This window comes from Leucoraja erinacea, chromosome 28 (genome assembly GCF_028641065.1).
Source record: "Leucoraja erinacea ecotype New England chromosome 28, Leri_hhj_1, whole genome shotgun sequence".
NCBI lineage: Eukaryota > Metazoa > Chordata > Chondrichthyes > Rajiformes > Rajidae > Leucoraja > Leucoraja erinaceus.
Window position 1 is genome coordinate 22,879,830 of NC_073404.1, and position 19,349 is coordinate 22,899,178.

General features: G+C 39.5%; 1 protein-coding gene across 2 annotated transcripts in view; it reads left to right on the forward strand.

Moving 5' to 3' along the window:
- tyw1 (tRNA-yW synthesizing protein 1 homolog (S. cerevisiae)) overlaps window positions 1-19,349 on the forward strand; it is a 117,036-nt gene that overhangs the window by 95,019 nt on the left and 2,668 nt on the right. For both annotated transcript variants that reach the window (XM_055658046.1, XM_055658045.1), the window contains exons 14-15: window positions 4,499-4,609; window positions 8,968-9,135. In XM_055658046.1, coding sequence (XP_055514021.1) covers window positions 4,499-4,609; window positions 8,968-9,135 — 279 coding nt within the window. The remainder of the gene's footprint in view (window positions 1-4,498; window positions 4,610-8,967; window positions 9,136-19,349) is intronic.

A 19,349-nucleotide genomic window follows, 5' to 3' on the forward strand; every position in this document is an offset into this window, starting at 1 on the left:
GTACAGGGACAGGTGTTGCATCTCCTGCGTTTGCTGGGGAAAGTACCTGGGGAGGGGGAGGTTTGGGTGAGAAGGGACGAGTTGACCAGGGAGTTGCGGAGGGAATGGTCTCTGCAGAAAGTTGAAAGGTGGAGATGGGAATATGTGGCTAGTAGTGGGATCCGGTTGGAGGTGGAAAAAATGTCGGAGGATTATGTGCTGTGTGCGACGGCTGATGAGGTGGAAGGTGAGGACAAGGGGGACTCTGTCCTTGTTACGAAATGGGGAAAGGGGGAGCAAGAGCAGAGCTGTGGGATATCGAGGAGACCCTAGTGAGGGCCTCATCTATAATGGAAGAGGGTAACCCACGTTTCCTAACGAATGAGGCCATCTCAGATGACCTGGTATGGAACACCTCATCTTGGGCGCAGATGCGACGTAGACGGAGGAATGGGAGTAGGGGACAGAACCTTTACAGGAAGCATGGTGGGAAGAAGTATAGTCTAGATAGCTATGGAAGTCAGTGGATTTATAATAGATGTCAACTAGTTTCACTGTCCTTCTGATTAATTTTACTAATTGTTACCTTCTCAGCAAACAATGAACCATTCTATATTTCCTTATCGTCTGCTTTGATCTGTCATTTTCACACCTTATCCCTCCATATCTCTAGACTCACTCTCCCGTGACTCTCGGTCTGAAGAAGGGTCTCGAACCAAATGTCACCCATTCCTGCTCTCCAGAGATGCTGCCTGCTGGCTGAGTTACTCCAGCATTTTTGTGTCTAGTATTTTTGCCGTAAACCAGCATCTGCAGTTCCTTCCTACACATTTTATCTTTTTCAAAGATTTCCTGCATAACATTGTTATCTGATGAAAAGTCAAGCAGTTTTCTGCTCTGGGCTTAGCAAAGTTGTAATTTTGTCCTGTTCACCTTCTCTTGAACTTGGACAGTCTCCTTGGAACAAGACATCTAAAACTCGGCCCAGTATTCTATGTTCAGCATAATGAGAGAATTATAGGCTTAACATTCAGTTACATTGTGCCTGTATTTCTAAAGCTTCAAAGAAACAGGATTTAGTTATTAACTGAGATTCCCTAATTTTCAAGAGAAATGCCACATTTGTTAGTTCTAAAACTCATTCCAAATATTTACTGTACAATGTATATATTTTTCTTCTTCTCTATCAGTACGGAAGATATTGCTTTGTTATAATGATTTGGATGTAGATGGATTGGTTAGTATGTTTGCAGACAACATCAAAATTGGTGGGCAAAAAATGCTGGAGAAACTCAGCGGGTAAGGCAACATCTATGGAGAGAAGGAATAGGCGACGTTTCAGGTCGAGACCCTTCTTCAGACTGATGTCAGGGGGTGGGGGAAAGAAAGGAAGTAGGCGGAGACAGTAGGACTGTGGGAGAACTGGAAAGGGGAGAGGAAGGAGGGAGAAAGCAAGGGCTATCTAAAATGAGAGAAGTGTATTTTCTGGGTTTGTAAAGTTGTGCACAATGATGGTAATCATTGTGGCTGTCAAAGATACAGCGGGATTTAGATCAGTTACAGATATGGGTGGAGAAATGGCAGATAAAATTTAATTTGAAAAACATGAGGTGCTGCACTTTGGAAAGTGGAATGTAAGACGGTTTATGTCAAATCCCTTAACAACATTAATATACAGAGGGATCTTGAAATACAAGTCCTTAACCTCCTGAAAGTGGCAACAAAAGTAGATAGAGTGGTTAATGTGCATGGTATGCTTACCTTCATCGATCGAGGTATATAAAGAGTCATGGCTTTAGAGGACTTTTATTAGGCTGCATTTGGAGTATTGTGCGCTGTGCTGATTGCCCATTATAGGAAGGGTGTGGATGCTTTGGAGAGTGTGTAGAGGAGTTGTACTTGCATGCTGTCTGGATTAGAGAGTATTAGCGATAAGGGAGAGGTGGACAACTTGGACTTTTTTCCTTTGGAGCATAGGAGGTTTACGGGAGACCTGTTGGAAGTATATAAAATTATGAGAGGCATAGATAGGGTGGACAGTCAGAACCTTTTCCCCCAGAGTGGAAATGTCAAAGACGAGAGAGCTTAGCTTTAAGGTCACATGGAAAAAGTTTAGAGGAAATGTGTGGTGCAAGCTTTGTTTGTACTGAATGCAATGGGTGCGTGGTACCTGCTGCAAGGGGTGCTGGTGGTAGTGGTGAAAGCAGATACAATAGTGGCATTTAAGATGCTTTTAGATAGGCATGTTTATGAGCAAGTAATAAAGGGATGTGCATCGGATGCAGGCAGAAAAGATGAACCTGCATCATGTTCAGCAAGACACTGTGGGCTGAATGGCCCGTTCCTATGCTGCACAGTTCTAGGTTCTATGTAGTGACATAGTGTTGAACACAGATTTAAAAACAACGAAGAAATACATTTATTTTGGGGGAAAAGGGGGGTGGATTTATTGCACAATCGTAATTGAGAGTGGGAAGAGTAGGAGTTTATTGTTAGACGGGGGAAACCAAGACCTCGAATATCGAATATCTCTAATGGAATTCTCTGTTTACGATTCTGTTTAATATGAAAATATCAGTTGTGAGTTATGGAGCAAGTAGCTGCATGTAAAAATGCTTTTGTATCAGCTAATTTGATTACTTGAAAGGAACAATAAAATTTCATCTCATCTCTTGTCAAGCTTTTCGAGCATTTATGACAGATGTAGTAATCATATCATAGTAGTGATTTACGGTTGAAGTTTATACTATGTTACGAACATGCGTCACAAAAAATATGCAGAATATAGCGCAGAAGGAGACAAATAATTTAGTTTTGCTTTCAATTGTTTGGAGATGCAATGTCCAGCTCCGGATCTGTTGTACTGTCTGATCACCCCGGCAACATTGTATCTTCTACAATGTCAGGTTTATCTCCCCTGACCATGTACTGTAAGGGAAGTGGAAACCTGTTTTCACTTTGAGCACTTTTCCACTTGCGCACCATATCTGAGGAAGGATGTGCTGGCTCGGGAGAGGGTCCCGAGGAGGTTTACAAGAATGATCCCATGAATGAGTAGGTTAACATATCATGAACCTTTGACGGCACTGGGCCTGTATTCACTGGATCTCATTAAAACATACAGATTAGTGAAAGGCTTTGGTAGAGTGGATATGGAGAGGATGGTTACACTAGTGGGAGAGTCTAGGACTAGAGGTCATAGCCTCAGAATTAAAGGACGCTCTTTTGGGAAGGAGATGAGGAGGAATTTCTTTCGTGAGAGGGTGGTGAATCTGTGGAATTCTTTGCCACAGCAGGCTGTGGAGGCAAAGTCAGTGGATGTTCTGGGGAGAAAACAGGAGAATGGGGTTAGGAGGGAGAGATAGATCAGCCATGATTGAATGAGGCTGAATGGCCTAATTTGACTCCTATCACATATGATCTTATGATCTGTGAAAGAAATTTAAACTTCCCCTGTGTTTAATTTTAGGAAGATATCCAAGGAGTTATTATTTTATTTATTGTTTAAAATTCTTCCTTCCCACCTGATCTCTTTCTCACACTGTGTAGCAATTGAGGCCATTGTTCCAGATTTTACACATGGACTGTCATGTCGAGAGCAAAATGAGCTGTAGTATTCAATACCTCTTGATAAAGTCCGGCCTTATCTTGTTAGTGGCACTTGGATTCTCCCTAAGTTTTAAGCTTAACTGCTTTCTTTACCTTTTTCTGATTGCTGACTTACTTTGACCTTATCCCCGAAGAATAGCGTAAATCTCCAGGGTAGACACAAAATGCTGAAGTAACTCAGCGGGACAGGCAGCATCTCTGGAGAGAAGGAATGGGTGATGTTTTGGGTCGAGACCCTCATCAAATTTCTCAGCATCTTCCTCCATTTTTATAACCATTATTATGCTGTGCTAAGTGTTGGTTTTACCTCTAGACGCAGCTATCAGATTTTTCACCAGGAAAATACAAGCGAAATCCTGTTAGAATGCTGTCCCTAGTCTTGCATTTGGTGAAATGGAAATGAATTGCTGTGAGAATTCCAATGTCCACAGCTAAAATTTCATTTTGTTGTAATTACTGATGTGTCAGTATTGTTTTCTGCTATTTTGTCAATTCTCGTTCCCCTAAACTCTTATTATTGTTAATAATGAAAACAGAAGCCAAAACTTCAGTCATTCAATCGGTGATCACATGTTTTGAATTTGATGGCATTATCTACTCCGTCAAATAATTTGTCTCAATAATATGAGTATTTTAATTAGCTTTTCAGAGAAAATGTCTTTTAAATAAATCTGAGCAGTCCCATCTCGCAGCATGGGAGTCAAAATGGATGAACACCCACTGCTTCGCACCCACACTGTGCATCTTTATACCTATTACATATTTACATATTAACAGAAACACATTTATTTGACATCGTGGAGCATTTCAAAAATAAATGTATCAAAGCAAATGACCAAAATTATGGAAAAATGTGTTTTGATTAAAAAACCCAATACATTAAATTATACTTTTGTCTGTTTTCTTGCAGAAACAGCGTACAGTGTATAGATTAACTCTGGTAAAGGCTTGGAATGTTGATGAACTTCGATCTTATGCCGATCTGATAGAGATTGGGAAACCTGACTTCATTGAAGTTAAAGTAAGTCTGAATATTAGTTTGTTAGCAGAAAATGTTTGGCATATGCTCCTGTTTCATCAAGTTTAAAAAAAATATAATATTAATAAAATAAGTCCTGTTTATTCTTCCAGATGGGAAACTAGTCAAATGCATTTGGTTCACATTTGGTTAATAATCTCTGAAGATCAAAGAAAGCCAGGTTATTGGTCTTCTTTTTCAGGGTGTCACAGTGGAACGAAGAGTTATGACGAAGGGTCTGAGACCTAAAGCATTCGATCTGTTTCTAGTGCCTACTGAATGTTTCCAGCATTTTCTATTTTTATTTCAGATTTGAAGCAAGTCCATTTTATAAAATTGATTTTTCAGTGGAATAAATGCCTTCACATTTCTCTAACATTAAAAATCGGACTCGCCGTTAACAAGTTTATTCAAAACTGATTCTTTATAAATTCATATAAACCAAAGGGTTTATAGCCCTTGCAGATTGATAATCTTGATCTTCATTTATTCCATGTAGACTCACAGCAACTCGCTTTTGAATTTCCAATTTACTGCATGTATTTTTTTACAATAATCAAAATTCATTATAGTTAAGGTAACAGAAATGTGAAGAATTTACAAGTTGATTGCTAATGCTGAGGTGATTTTTAATGCCAAAGCTACAGAACAGAAAGTTAATTGGAATATTGGGCATTTGTTAGCCAGCACTGGAGTAGTCTAAAGTTCATACAAGAATCCAAGGAAATAACCTGTTCTGCATATTACTGTCCAGGCCCAGGTTTTGTGGTGTGGTGTCTGCAACATACGTTCACTATCAAGTATCTCATTTGGCTAGAATTACCTGGTCCAAATTAGTATGGTTTCTCTTGTGACTCAAAGTTCAGGTTTCGGTTTATTATTTTCACATGCACCGAGGTACAATGGAAAGCTCTGTTTTGCCTGCCTTCCAATCATATCGGATAATATTATGCATAAATACAATCGAGCCAAGGAAACGATACGGAGTGCAGAATATATTTCTCAACATTGCAGCGCACTAGTTCCAGAGACAAAGATCAAGGTCCACAATTGGGCAGAGATGGGCTTCAAACAACATCGCTGGATGATGTCGGCCGACAGATAGCACAATGGGCTAAGAGTTCGGCTGGCGACCGGAAGGTAGCCGGTTCAAATCCCGCTTGGAGTGCATACTGTCGTTGTGTCCTTGGGCAAGACACTTCACCCACCTTTGCCTGTAATGGAATGTAATTACGGCGGCAGGCGCGGGCACACCGCGACGCCCTGTGTCTCCCTTTCAAGGGAGATGCTAAAAATGCATTTCGTTGTCTCTGTACTGTACACTGACAATGACAATAAATTGAATCATTTCATTTCATTTCATGTGGGTGCGCTAGAACAATCTCCCTCCATGGGATTCCCCTGGAAACCCATGACACGTAGCAAAGTCAGACCTCCAGCTGTGCAGTCTGTCAAGATGTTAAAAGAGTTTTCAATGTTTTTTGTGAGAGTCAAGAGTGCCATATATTTAATTGCCATATGTACCGATGGAACAATAAAACTTACACTTGCAGCATCATGACAAGTCTGTTAACATAGTACTCAATAAATAACATACTAAAAAACAAGACTAATAAAATAAAAAATATGAGTGCAAAATAAAACAAAAAAATAAAATCTTTAGACAAGAGACAGTTGTAGTTCAGCATATCCCAGCCTTTTAGATATATTAAAAAAAACTGAAATATCAAATTTATATATTCCAAAAGTTGTTGATTTAAAAAAAAATTAAGCTTGCAAAAGGTTTAAAAATTAAAAAACAGCATTGCACACCCAAATAGTTGAAAAAAAATGTGGCTTTGTTCAATGAGCACACATGTCCTATGCCAGGCTTGGCTTCGGCTCCAAGAGCATAGTGGCGTCTTGGTAGAATTGCTGCCTTACAGCGCCAGAGACCTGGGTTTGATCCTGACTACGGGTGCTGTCTGCATGGAGTTTGTACGTTCTCCCTATGATTTTGTGGGTTTTGCCCGAGTGCTCCGGTTTCCTCCCACACTGCAAAGATGTGTCAAGCGTTATAGGGAGAAGGCAGGAGAATATGGTTAGGAGGGAGAGATAGATTAGCCATGATTGAATGACGGAGTAGACTTGATGGGCCGAATGGCCTAATTCTGCGCCTATTACTTATGACCTTATGAAGTCCAGGTGTGTAGGTTAATTGGCTTCAGAACAGGTTGTAAATTGTTCCTTATGTATAGGATAGTGCTAGTGTACGGGGATCGCTGGTCTGTGTAGACTCGGTTGGCCGAAGGGCCTGTTTCCGCACAAGCTAAACTAAACTAAAGCTGAAGTAAGTGATGTCATCTCAGCGGGCTCCTGTCTCTCCATTGTATTTGATGTAGAGAGTATGGCCAAGAAGCTGCTGTCAAGAACCAGCAAGACTGGAATCTCCATATTCATGGTTTGGGCAGCGGTTGTGTAAACTGGTTACACTAAGTACTTGTAGAAATTAATGCCGAGCTTAGACAAATGCAGAACTGATACATTGCAAATAATGGAGAATATTAAATAGACAACAGTAATTTATTGGAAAAAAGCAGATTTAGGTCTTCAAAGTTGTGGGAAAATATGGGGGACCATGAGAAAATAGATGAGTTGATGCCCATGCAAGAATAATAAAGGAATACATCATAACTGATAGAGCACAATTTCAGATCAATACATATATATGAATCTCATTTTTTTTAAATGAAGAAAAACTAATTCTGATGATTACATTTTTAAAAATCCAATCACTTTTAGGAGTAAAATATAACTACTTCTTGTATTAAGAAAAAAAAGCAAAATATAAAATTTGCCATTTTGCATTCTGATTGCACTCATTTTAATTAGAGGATATGTACCCAATTCATTCAATTGGAAGGTCATAACGTAATACTTTGCTCTAACCTTAAAAATCGTTACCTGGGATTAGAACCTGCTTTGAGATGAGACTTTCAAACTTTTGCGAATGGTTCCAAATTCAATACTGTCATTTTAAATCAATTTGCAAGTTGTGTTTTATGCTTTACCACGTTATCAGTTTGCTATTTTGGGTCACTTCTGTAGACAATAGCTTCCAAGGTAAATTCCAATTAGTGACAAAACTTCCTGTGCCAAATTTTGAAATTACCACCAAAAGGAAAAGTGTGTTATGTATTTGGTTTCTATTTTGGGCTATTAGCGAAATATTGTGCAGAAGTTATCTCATTCTGATTTGAAATGGTGGAACACACTACTTTCAATTGCAGCACATATTAGCAAGCAATTATTATTTTCTCTTTACAACGCATCATTCGAGTGTTCTAGATTATTGAATTGGAAAACATTTTTTTGTGACATATATCCATGTTGGAAATAACAAATACTATTATTCTTGAATATCATTAAAGTTATGCTATTTTCCAATGAGAAATCTAATCATGAACTTTTCCTTTAGAAGAGAGGGATATATTACAAGTTATTATGGAGCTTTTGTGGGATTTACATTGAGATTGATTTTCAAAGGCTGGAATTTATCTTTGGCCTCATCCCTTCTAATGAGGAGATATATAATTATCTATTCAAGGTTATCAGTTTTTATATCTTTGGAAATTGTTATCCCTAAAGCAACTTCAATCTACATACACCCTGCAGATTCCACATTTCATTTTGTTTATTTTTCAGCTTGCCTGTAGTAGATTATTCACAATCATATTCTCTGCACTCTGTCCTATCAATTAACTGTTATACAAGTTAATAGATACATAAAGCAAAATTAGTGCTAATATTGCTGTTTCTCTACTTGCTATCTAAGGATGTCAATATTCAAAATTAGCGCAAGGAGGGGGAATTATTTTCTGTTCTTGGCAAAAGCTGTAAAGAACCTAGAAATAATCTGCTTCTCTCATCATTACTGCTGTGCGGTATCCTTTAAAGTGCAGGGTACGTTTAAATATAAATGTCAACGAAGGAATTGAAAACATTTGATGCCTTTTTTTCGCAGACTAAACTCATCAGTTCCATTTAGATATTCTCATCACTGGTTTTTTTGCCACCTATAGGTTCTCGGAGACCTTTGGTCATGTATCCATTGTACATTTTGATTTTTGGAAAAGTATTCATGCTCCAACAAGGTCTTCATAGCAAATGACATCAATAGTTCTTCAACATTACTACTCATCATTGATAGATATAAGCAGCTTTAGTTTCCACTCGTAGCACTTAACTGATCCCCTTTCATGGCATGCAGAATCAACTCTATATCCAATTGTTCTGTCAGACTTGGAGCTTGAATAAAATTCTGTCTTATTGACTGTGTGTAAGGTCATTTATATTGACAGTATTCTTAAATTATATTTTAGGGAGTGACATATTGTGGTGAAAGCTCAGCAAGTAGTTTGACTATGGCAAATGTTCCTTGGCATGAGGAGGTTGTTTATTTTGTCCAACAACTGGCTGACCTTTTGATAGACTATGAAATTGCTTGTGAACATGAGCATTCAAACTGCCTCCTCATAGCACACAAAAAGGTGAGTGAGATTTTAAAAAAAATATATTTAATTTGCAAATATCCACATTGTGTTACTTTATAAGCTCAAATTGTAATTATATAAGTGCTGGGAAATAAAATCAGATTATATAATGACTACTGTGAAGCCATGAACTTTTAAATTACAAAATCAAACATTTTCTGGGTGCTTTTTGCATTTTGTTTTGTTCTTTGGTTTACAGTAAGTTTGTTACATATAAAATTCTTAAAGAATTGAACTGGGTAAATGCAGGAAAAATGTTACCGATGTTGGGGAGTCCAGAGCCAGGGGTCACAGTTTAACAATAAGAGGTAGACCATTTAGGACTGAGATGAGGAAAAACTTTTTCACCCACAGAGTTGTGAATCTGTGGAATTCTCTGCCACAGAAGGCAGTGGAGGCCAATTCACTGGTTGTTTTCAAGAGAGAGTGAGATTTAGTTCTTAGGCCTAAGGAAATCAAAGGATATGGGGGAGAAAGCCAGAACAGGGCACTAATTTTGGATCATATTGAATGGCAGTGCTGGCTCGAAGGGCCGAATGGGCTATTCCTGCACCTGTTTTCTATGTTTCTATATTATTTTTTTATTTAGCAAGTTATTTTACAGAAGTGCCCTATTATAGAAAAAGTAAAATTATTCCAAATCAACAAACACTTGCTAATATTTAACATAAAATGCTGATTATTTTTTAATGCTGACACTGTACACTGGAGGGAAAAGAAATTCCAGTTTTGATATCCCAGAACACAATGACTTAGTATAATGTATTCAGATCCATCGCAGTGTAATTCCATCTAATTAAATTTATGTTTATGTTGAATTGTTAATCTTGTTTTTTTTATTATATAAGAGATTTTTATTGAATCTGGCTCGAACCATATCAGACCACATCACATTTTCAATATTCAATCTACATTTACAAACCTTGCCAGATTCAGTCTCCCATGCCCAATTATCTTGGGGTAGAGTTCTCCGTTGTATATAATCAGGAAATTGCACCTACAGTATATTCAGAATAGTACTGATTGGGTTACATTTCAGATTTCTTCTCAATTTTATTTGTACAATCATAAATGTAAAAGCTGTAATGAGCCAGCATCAGCAGGCAGTTCTGTCGAAAGGAATTATTTATTTGTCCTTGCCATTAAAATTAATTATTTGATGCACAAAGTAATAACCTGGTTTTCTTAATATAGCTGAAAATGATTCTATCATGTAAAGTAAGGATTTATATACTATGTGTAGCAGGTAGTCTGCTTCTTCTACTGTGTATGCACACATCAAGGTTTAGAATTATTTTTCATACAAAGTACAAATCATTCAACCTGCAAGTTTCTGACCATATTTTCTGACCGTTGAGTCACCACACAATCGATGAAGGAATGGAAATCCAGGTTCTGCAGCAGGGAAATAAACAGAATTTTAATGGGTTGGAGGTTTGTGAAGAACAATATTTAATGATGGTATATGGGAAGCATGACACAGCTGGTCTGAATTGAGATGACTGGTTAATTCCTATATGAATCAAGCTGACTGACCATTACTGCAGTAAGTGACTAACATTGATCTACATTGATAATTTATATATAACTATTCACTGCATTTTTCTGAAGCAAGTACTAAATTTACTTGTAGAACTGGCTATTGATTGGATATTCTGCACTTTAAATTTGTCACTGAGTAAATTGGCATTGTTTTCTGTACAATAGATTGCTTTGTGTAAAACCATTTCCAAGTTATTGGTTGGCACACTGTTGACAATAATTACATTTTGAGGGCATTTGGGGCAGCAAGTTAGGGACACAACCTGAATGAACACTCCACTGTCGTGTCTAACTTCATCAGCAAGTGCATAGAGGGATGCGTGCTGAAGAAGACAATCCGAGTGTTTCCCAACCAGAAACCATGGATGAACTGTGAGGTACATTCCCAGGTGAAGGGTAAGATCGCTGTGTGCAAGTCAAATGATCCTGAGCGGTACAAGAAAGCTCATGATGATCTTTGCAAGGCCATTAGGGATGTCAAGAGACAAACATGAGCCCCAGTATAATCATTCTGAAAACTGTGGCAAGGCTTCAATACTATTACTGGCTGCAAAGCAAAGTCAGACAGCATCGCCAGTGATAGTGTGGTCCTCCCTGATGAACACTGCAATCTTAATGCATAATGCTAGCTTTGAGCAAAAGGCCAACAGGTTGATGGCATCTGTCCTGTCAGACTCGAGTGGGCCTTTTCCCAAGGTCACTGTTGTAGAGTTAGATCGACCTTCCTGAGGGTGAACCCATGGAATGCAACTGGCCCGGACGGAGTCGCTGGCCGTGTTCTTAGGGCCTGTGTAGACCAACTAGCAGGAATGTTCACTGACATCTTTAATCTCTCCCTACTCCATTCTGAGGTGCCCACCTGCTTCAAGAGGACCATAGTCATCCCGGTACCAAAGAAAAGTGAGATCTCATGCCTTAATGACAACCATCTAGTAGCCATGACATTCACCATTATGAAGTGCTTTGAGAGGCTGGTAATGGAACACATTAAATCCAGCCTACCAAGCAACCTTGATCCACGGCAGTTTGTCTACTGGCCACAACAGGCCCACGGCTGATGCCATCTCCCTGGTCCCTACACTCGTCCCTGGAAAACCTGGACAGGAAAGACACCTACTTCAGACTCCTATTCACAGACTACAGCTCTGCTTTCAATACCATTATCCCATCCAAGGTTCATCTCCAAGCTCGTGAAACTTGGAATCAGCACTCACCTCTGCAACTGGATCCTAGACTTCCTGACCAGCAGACCACAATCAGTGAGGATAGGTGACTAATCATCCTCTACGATAATGCTCAACACTGGTGCCCTTGTAGGGAAGTGTTCTCAGCCCTCTTCTACACTTCTTGTACACTCATGACTGTACAGCCAAATACCAAGCCAATTCCAGTTCGCAGACGGCACCACCATAGTGGGCCATATATCATATAATGACAAGACAATGACAAGTACAGGAATGAGGAATAATGTATAATAATAATAATAAGGAATTGATTTATTTATAGAGCACTTTAAAAACAAACATAGCTGCAACAAAGTGCTGTACATCACTAATCATTGACAAAAAAGTTAATACACACCAAAAAATAACAATGGCCAAGAAAAAGAAATAGTAGGAAGGCTTGGACAGTTGTGGCAAAATCCCAAGAAACATCAAAAACATCCACAAACAGAAGCAATGAGATTGGGAACTGTGTAACCTGGTGTCAAGACAACACATCTTCCTCAATGTCAGCTCGACAAAGGAGATTGTGATCGACTACAGGAAGTGAAGCAGCACACATACCCCAATATACATTGGTGGTACCGAACTATAGATGGTTGATAGCTTCAAGTTCTTAGGAATAAATCAGACTTTACTGGACTTCATCTTGCATAAACGTTACACCCTTTATCCAGTATCTGTACACTGGATGGTTTGAGTGTAATCATCTACAGTCTATTTTTGACTGGATAGCACTCAACAAAAATGCTTTTCATTGTACCTTGGTACATGTGACAACAATAAACAAAACTAAAACTATTTATGCTAAATGACCGTATCTAGATGGCATCATTTTAAGATAAATGCTAAAATAAACAATGGTTATTAGTACATTGGGCATTACCAAACTCATTGGTAAACTCATGGTAAAATTGTCCTTGCTTTATTAGCCAACTATCTTAAATTCTGCAAAATTTCCTATAGTAACCTACAATTTATAGCTGCATTTTGTGTCTGTTGCGTAACAAATGAATTCTCCATTTAATTTTGGCAAAATCAGACTTGTTTCATAACAGGCTGACTACCTGCTTCTTTGAATTGTGGCTTTATCACCCTCGGCTCATAACTTGGAAATCCTTTTTTTGTTTGCTGCAGATTCATAAAATAAATCAATGATTTGAAATAGCACTGAAATGAAATTTCCAGATTCTTCATCCCTGAATTTGTGTATAGATATATAGGCAATAGATTGGTGAACAGCTGGTGTGCCTTATAAATGATTACCTATTATCCAAAAAAAATTGAAATATTTCAACAAACCCTGATTTCCCTTTCATAAATCCATGTTGACTTGGATTAATCCTTTTACTGCTATCCAAATGCCCCATTATTACCTCTTTAATAATTTACATCAAAGATAGACACAAAATGCTGGAGTAACTCAGCAGGACAGGCAGCATCTCTGGAGAGAAGGAATGGGTGCCGTTTCGGGTTAAGACCTTTCTTCAGCTATACCTTTCTTCAGCTAGGGAACGGGGGGGGGGGGGGGGGAGTAGGGGAGAGGGGTGAGAGGGGAGAGGGGTGGGGGGGAGGAGAGAGGGGTGGGGAAGGGGGGAGAGGAGGGGGGAGTGGGGGGAGGAGGGGGATAGGAGAGGGGGAGAGGAGGGAGGAGAGGGAGAGGATGGGGAGGGGGGGAGAGAGAGGGGGAGGGCGGAGTTGAACTCGGAAAGCGGGCGGCAGGGACGGGTCCGACTGCGAACGGGCGGCGGGCCTCGGCAGCTCATGGGACCTCGCGGGACCTCTGAACCGCTCGGAAGCCCAACCAATTTACTCCATGTTCAGCGGCTTCAATCCAGAGCCCTGGGGGGAGGGCGGGGCGCTACGGACGGCCGGCGAAGTGCGAGTTACACGGGGAGGGTTACGTAACTAACAGCTCGTGGAAAAGAGTGCCCAGCAGGCTGCGCTACGAAAACTCTGCGCAGCTGGCCCGAGGGGCAGAGGCATTGTGATGTCATCAGCTCGCTTCAGCTCGTTAGATTTAAAAAAGATCTCAGATTGGTGAAGAATTTGAAGAAATAACTCGGGAAATAATGAATCAAGTTTTCAGATGAGGCGATTTTCGAGATCATGAGGTAAATCTCTACCGGAATATGTAAACATTTCACTGCTAGACCGTCGGGTTTTCGAGGAGATGTGAATCACAGAAAAAGAGAATCAAACACACAAGCAAACAAACACTACATAAACATCCAAGATCAGAGTTTGTAATATAATAGATAGATATAGAAGATATAGATAGATTGGTAAGGCCACACCTGGAAGATTACGTGCATAAATTGGTCTCCTTATTTAACAAAGGATGGTGATGCATTGTAAACAGTTCAGGGAAGGTTTATTTGAATAAATCCTGGAATGGATCTGGTTGCCTCATGAGGCTAGGCTTGTGCTTGCTGGAGTTCAAAAGAAAGAGGGAGGATTTTTTTTTTTTTTTGGCATATTTTCTTTCTCTCTCTCTTTTAGCCCTCATTTTTTTTAACTCCCTGTATTTGCTTTGCTTTATAAACACAAACAGAATTTTGTCATGAAAATTCAAAAATATGGACAGAATAAAGGACTTTTTAAATTATATCACTACAACCTCGGCCAATTGTATGGATTTTTCAGCCTCTGTTAATCTGATGAACTTCAATGCACTTAATCTTGACTTTCAGTTGTAAATTTGGCAGATATTGAAATGAGGTGATATCGACAGCTGCCTTCTCAATGCACCCCCTGATTTTCATGTTCATTTGCTTCAATATTGATATTACTTTTTCTCACCATCATCTGAAGCCATAATTATCTGCACTGTGCAGTGCTTCAAGATATCAGCTAATATAAAAACAGGTTTTAAGGGGTCCTGTTGCATTTAGTGGATTAGGGTATTGAAATCCAATTGAACCGTGACAGATTTTTTAACATCAATTCACAGCTGCATTTTGAAGCTAGAAAAGCAATAACATTTAACATGGTTAACAAATCCCTTAATAGATAGATATAATGACATTGACGATTATTTTTGATAGCCAGAAAGATTTAATTACGTTGCATATCCCTCATTAGATTGTCGCTCTTTAAAGACAATAAAATTGAATTCCTCATTTAATGAGCTGCTCTCATGAGAAGTGTTGATGGATGGCATCTTTTATTATCAAGGTAGAAAAAAGGCAGGGGGATAGATTTATTTAGGTGTTTTCAATCTGCAAAATTTAAGTTTATACAAACTAAATAATGTATACTTTCAGAGATGCTAAGACAATATCTAAAATTCACATTGGTAATATATGTCCGCAAGTAGCAAAACCAAACAGGCTCCTGATCCTTCTCCGTTAATGTAATTCCAATTTAAGTTTAATGCAGCATTCATAATATTTGTTCTGAGATGACATTGTAAAATTAAAAGGTGGCTCGATGCAGACTCTGTGGGATTATTGATAAGATGGTACTTATAAAACAAATGGGGCCCAAATTATTATGATAAGTGAGTTCTCAGACAATAATTTGAGGAGTAAAATCAATATAATTAATTTTAATTATATTAATTGTAATTAATTTTAAGGGCGGCACAGTGGTGCAGTTGCTGCCTTCCAGCGCTTGCAGCGCCAGACACCAGGGTTCGATCCCGACTATAGGTACTGTCTGTATGGAGTTTTTACGTTCTCCCTGTGACCTGTATGGGGTTTCACCGAGATCTTCGGTTTCCTCCCACATTCCAAAGACGTACAGGTTTGTCGGTTAATTGGCTTGGTATATGTGTAAATTGTCCCTAGTGTGTGTTAATATGCAGGGGACGTTGGTCGGTGCGGACTCGGTGGGCCGAAGGGCTTGTTTCCGCCCTGTATCTCTGAACTAAACTAAAAAAAAACAACTTTCACTCCCCTCTCTGTGATGTATGATTTATATTCAAATTATGTTTTAAATAATGCCTGGTGGATGTTCAAGATTGGAAATTTATTGGCAGTCTCCTTTACAAATAATCATAATTTATCATTAAAACAAATAAACCTTTTGTGGCCAATTGTTAAAGATCAACAATAAAAATATATTGACAGCAGAACAGCTCTCCACCCTCAAGTGAACGAAACATGATGGAAACAGATGCATTGTTACATGCTGCTACCATATTTATTTGATTAATAAGTATCAATTTTCATGAATGTAACTCAATCTCGATCCGATTGTATTTATCCTTAGAGTCTTTGTTAATAGCGACAGATGCGCGATATTGAAGCCAAAAAAACCCCCATACAGTTTGAAAAATTCAACAGGTCAAGCAGCATCTATAGAGGCAAAGAGAAGGTCGACATTTCAGTTCAAGACCCTGCATCTGGTCCAGAACAGTCGTGACGCAAGGTTTTACCTGAAATGTTGACTATCCCTTTCCCTAGACAGAGGCTGCTTGATCCACTGAGCTCTTCTAGCACTTTGTTTTTGCTACCTTTTTAATGTTGCTAATCAATACAGTTCAATTAGACCCTGTTTCAGCTGTTAGCATTGATGGCTTTTTCATATCTGTTGACTCATAAGCCCTGCTGAAGAGGCTTATTTATGGTAGACAAAAGTGCTGGAGAAACTCAGCGGGTGCAGCAGCATCTATGGAGAAGGCTTATTTATGTAGTGTGTAGGAAGGAACTGAAGATGCTGGTTTACACTGAAGATAGACACAAAACGCTGGAGTAACTCAGTGGGTCAGGCAACATCTCTGGAGAAAAGGAATAGGTGATGTTTCGGATTGAGCTCTTCTTCAGATGAAGAGGAAACAATAATATTTGTTCTGAGATGACATTGTAAAATTAAAAGGTGGCTCGATGCAGACTCTGTGGGATTATTGATAAGATGGTACTTATAAAACAAATGGGGCCCAAATTATTATGATAAGTGAGTTCTCAGACAATAATTTGAGGAGTAAAATCAATATAATTAATTTTAATTATATTAATTGTAATTAATTTTAAGGGCGGCACAGTGGTGCAGGTGCTGCCTTCCAGCGCTTGCAGCGCCAGACACCAGGGTTCGATCCCGACTATAGGTACCTGTACTGTCTGTATGGAGTTTTTACGTTCTCCCTGTGACCTGTATGGGGTTTCACCGAGATCTTCGGTTTCCTCCCACATTCCAAAGACGTACAGGTTTGTCAGTTAATTGGCTTGGTATATGTGTAAATTGTCCCTAGTGTGTGTTAATATGCGGGGGACGTTGGTCGGTGCGGACTCGGTGGGCCGAAGGGCTTGTTTCCGCCCTGTATCTCTGAACTAAACTAAAAAAAAACAACTTTCACTCCCCTCTCTGTGATGTATGATTTATATTCAAATTATGTTTTAAATAATGCCTGGTGGATGTTCAAGATTGGAAATTTATTGGCAGTCTCCTTTACAAATAATCATAATTTATCATTAAAACAAATAAACCTTTTGTGGCCAATTGTTAAAGATCAACAATAAAAATATATTGACAGCAGAACAGCTCTCCACCCTCAAGTGAACGAAACATGATGGAAACAGATGCATTGTTACATGCTGCTACCATATTTATTTGATTAATAAGTATCAATTTTTATGAATGTAACTCAATCTCGATCCTATTGTATTTATCCCTAAAGTCTTTGTTAATAGCGACAGATATTGAAGCCAAAAAAAACCCCATACAGTTTGAAAAATTCAACAGGTCAAGCAGCATCTATAGAGGCAAAGAGAAGGTCGACATTTCAGTTCAAGACCCTGCATCTGGTCCAGAACAGTCGTGATGCAAGGTTTTACCTGAAATGTTGACTATCCCTTTCCCTAGACAGAGGCTGCTTGATCCACTGAGCTCTTCTAGCACTTTGTTTTTGCTACCTTTTTAATGTTGCTAATCAATACAGTTCAATTAGACCCTGTTTCAGCTGTTAGCATTGATGACTTTTTCATATCTGTTGACTCATAAGCCCTGCTGAAGAGGCTTATTTATGGTAGACAAAAGTGCTGGAGAAACTCAGCGGGTGCAGCAGCATCAATGGAGAAGGCTTAATTATGTAGTGTGTAGGAAGGAACTGAAGATGCTGGTTTACACTGAAGATAGACACAAAACGCTGGAGTAACTCAGTGGGTCAGGCAACATCTCTGGAGAAAAGGAATAGGTGATGTTTCGGATTGAGCTCTTCTTCAGACGAAGAGGAAACATCACCAATTCCTTTTCTCCAGAGACACTGCCTGGCCCGCTTAGTCCAGCATTTTGTGTCTATCTTCTATGTTCTCTGGATATCCATTTGAAGATCAAGTCACCTGGTTACCTGATAGAATTACAAATTGGATAATACCTGTTCACAGTGAAAATAAACCCATGTGAAAATATATCTGAAAAGTAGGAGATTCCGTTCTATGCTATTTTTGTGAATCTTCTGTAGATCTGCTCTGATACTTTGGGGCAAGTCTTCTGCTGCCCTGAGGTAGCTTGTGGCCCAGGGTGTAATCTTGCAAATGGTGCAACCTTTTCCAGTGTCAGATGCTTTCTTCAGTCAGTGAGTTGTTAATGAACCGGACCAGACTACAGACCGGTATGGTGGCCCAGCGAGGCACAGGGCAAGCAACTGGCCAAATGCAAAGTACATGTCTTTGATCATCGGTGAGCCCGACCCATCAGCCCACTGGCTCACTGACAGTCAAAGTTTTCACGTTATGAATGTTTGCAGGAAGCTTTTAACAATCACAAGCCCAGAGAATCACCCAGGGCCTGGTGAAAGATCATGTTATAAACAAAAGTCTGAAGACCAAATAAACACCACGCTCACACACACACTTAAAATGATTAAAAACATTTATATCAACATAATTACTTCAGCCATAAAGATCTGCAGACTGACAGCAGATCTCTCCCATTTGTTTTAATGCTGCTGCTGTTCTTGTGCCAGGTTAGCTTGGCACCGGCTCAATGGGAAGGCTTCTCCATTTGAAAACTGGGAACTATGTGGGAGATTGTGCTACTCTGTGGAACTCCATAAAAAGTGCCCTCTGTAAATTAGACCTGATATTGAGATTTAGCACCTTTCCTTAACGGCTGACTCTCATCCAAAAGGCCAATGCTTTATAGACATAATTAACTATTAGTTTTTAGAGATACAGTGTGGAAACAGGCTCTTCAGCCCACCGAATCCGTGCCGACCAGCGATCTCTGCAAACTAACACTATCCTACACGCGACGGGACAATTTTACCAGAGCCGATTAACAGACAAACCGGCAGGTCTTTGGAGTGTGGGAGCATCCGGAGAAAACCCACGCAGGTCACGGGGAGAACGTACAAACTCCGTTCAGATAGCAGCCGTGGTCAGGATCGAACCCGAGTATCTGGCGCTGTAAGGCAACACCATTGTGCCGCCCTTAAATGAGCTGACCATGGGAAACTATAAGCAATCACACAGCACGGATACCTACAGGATTACTGTCCACATA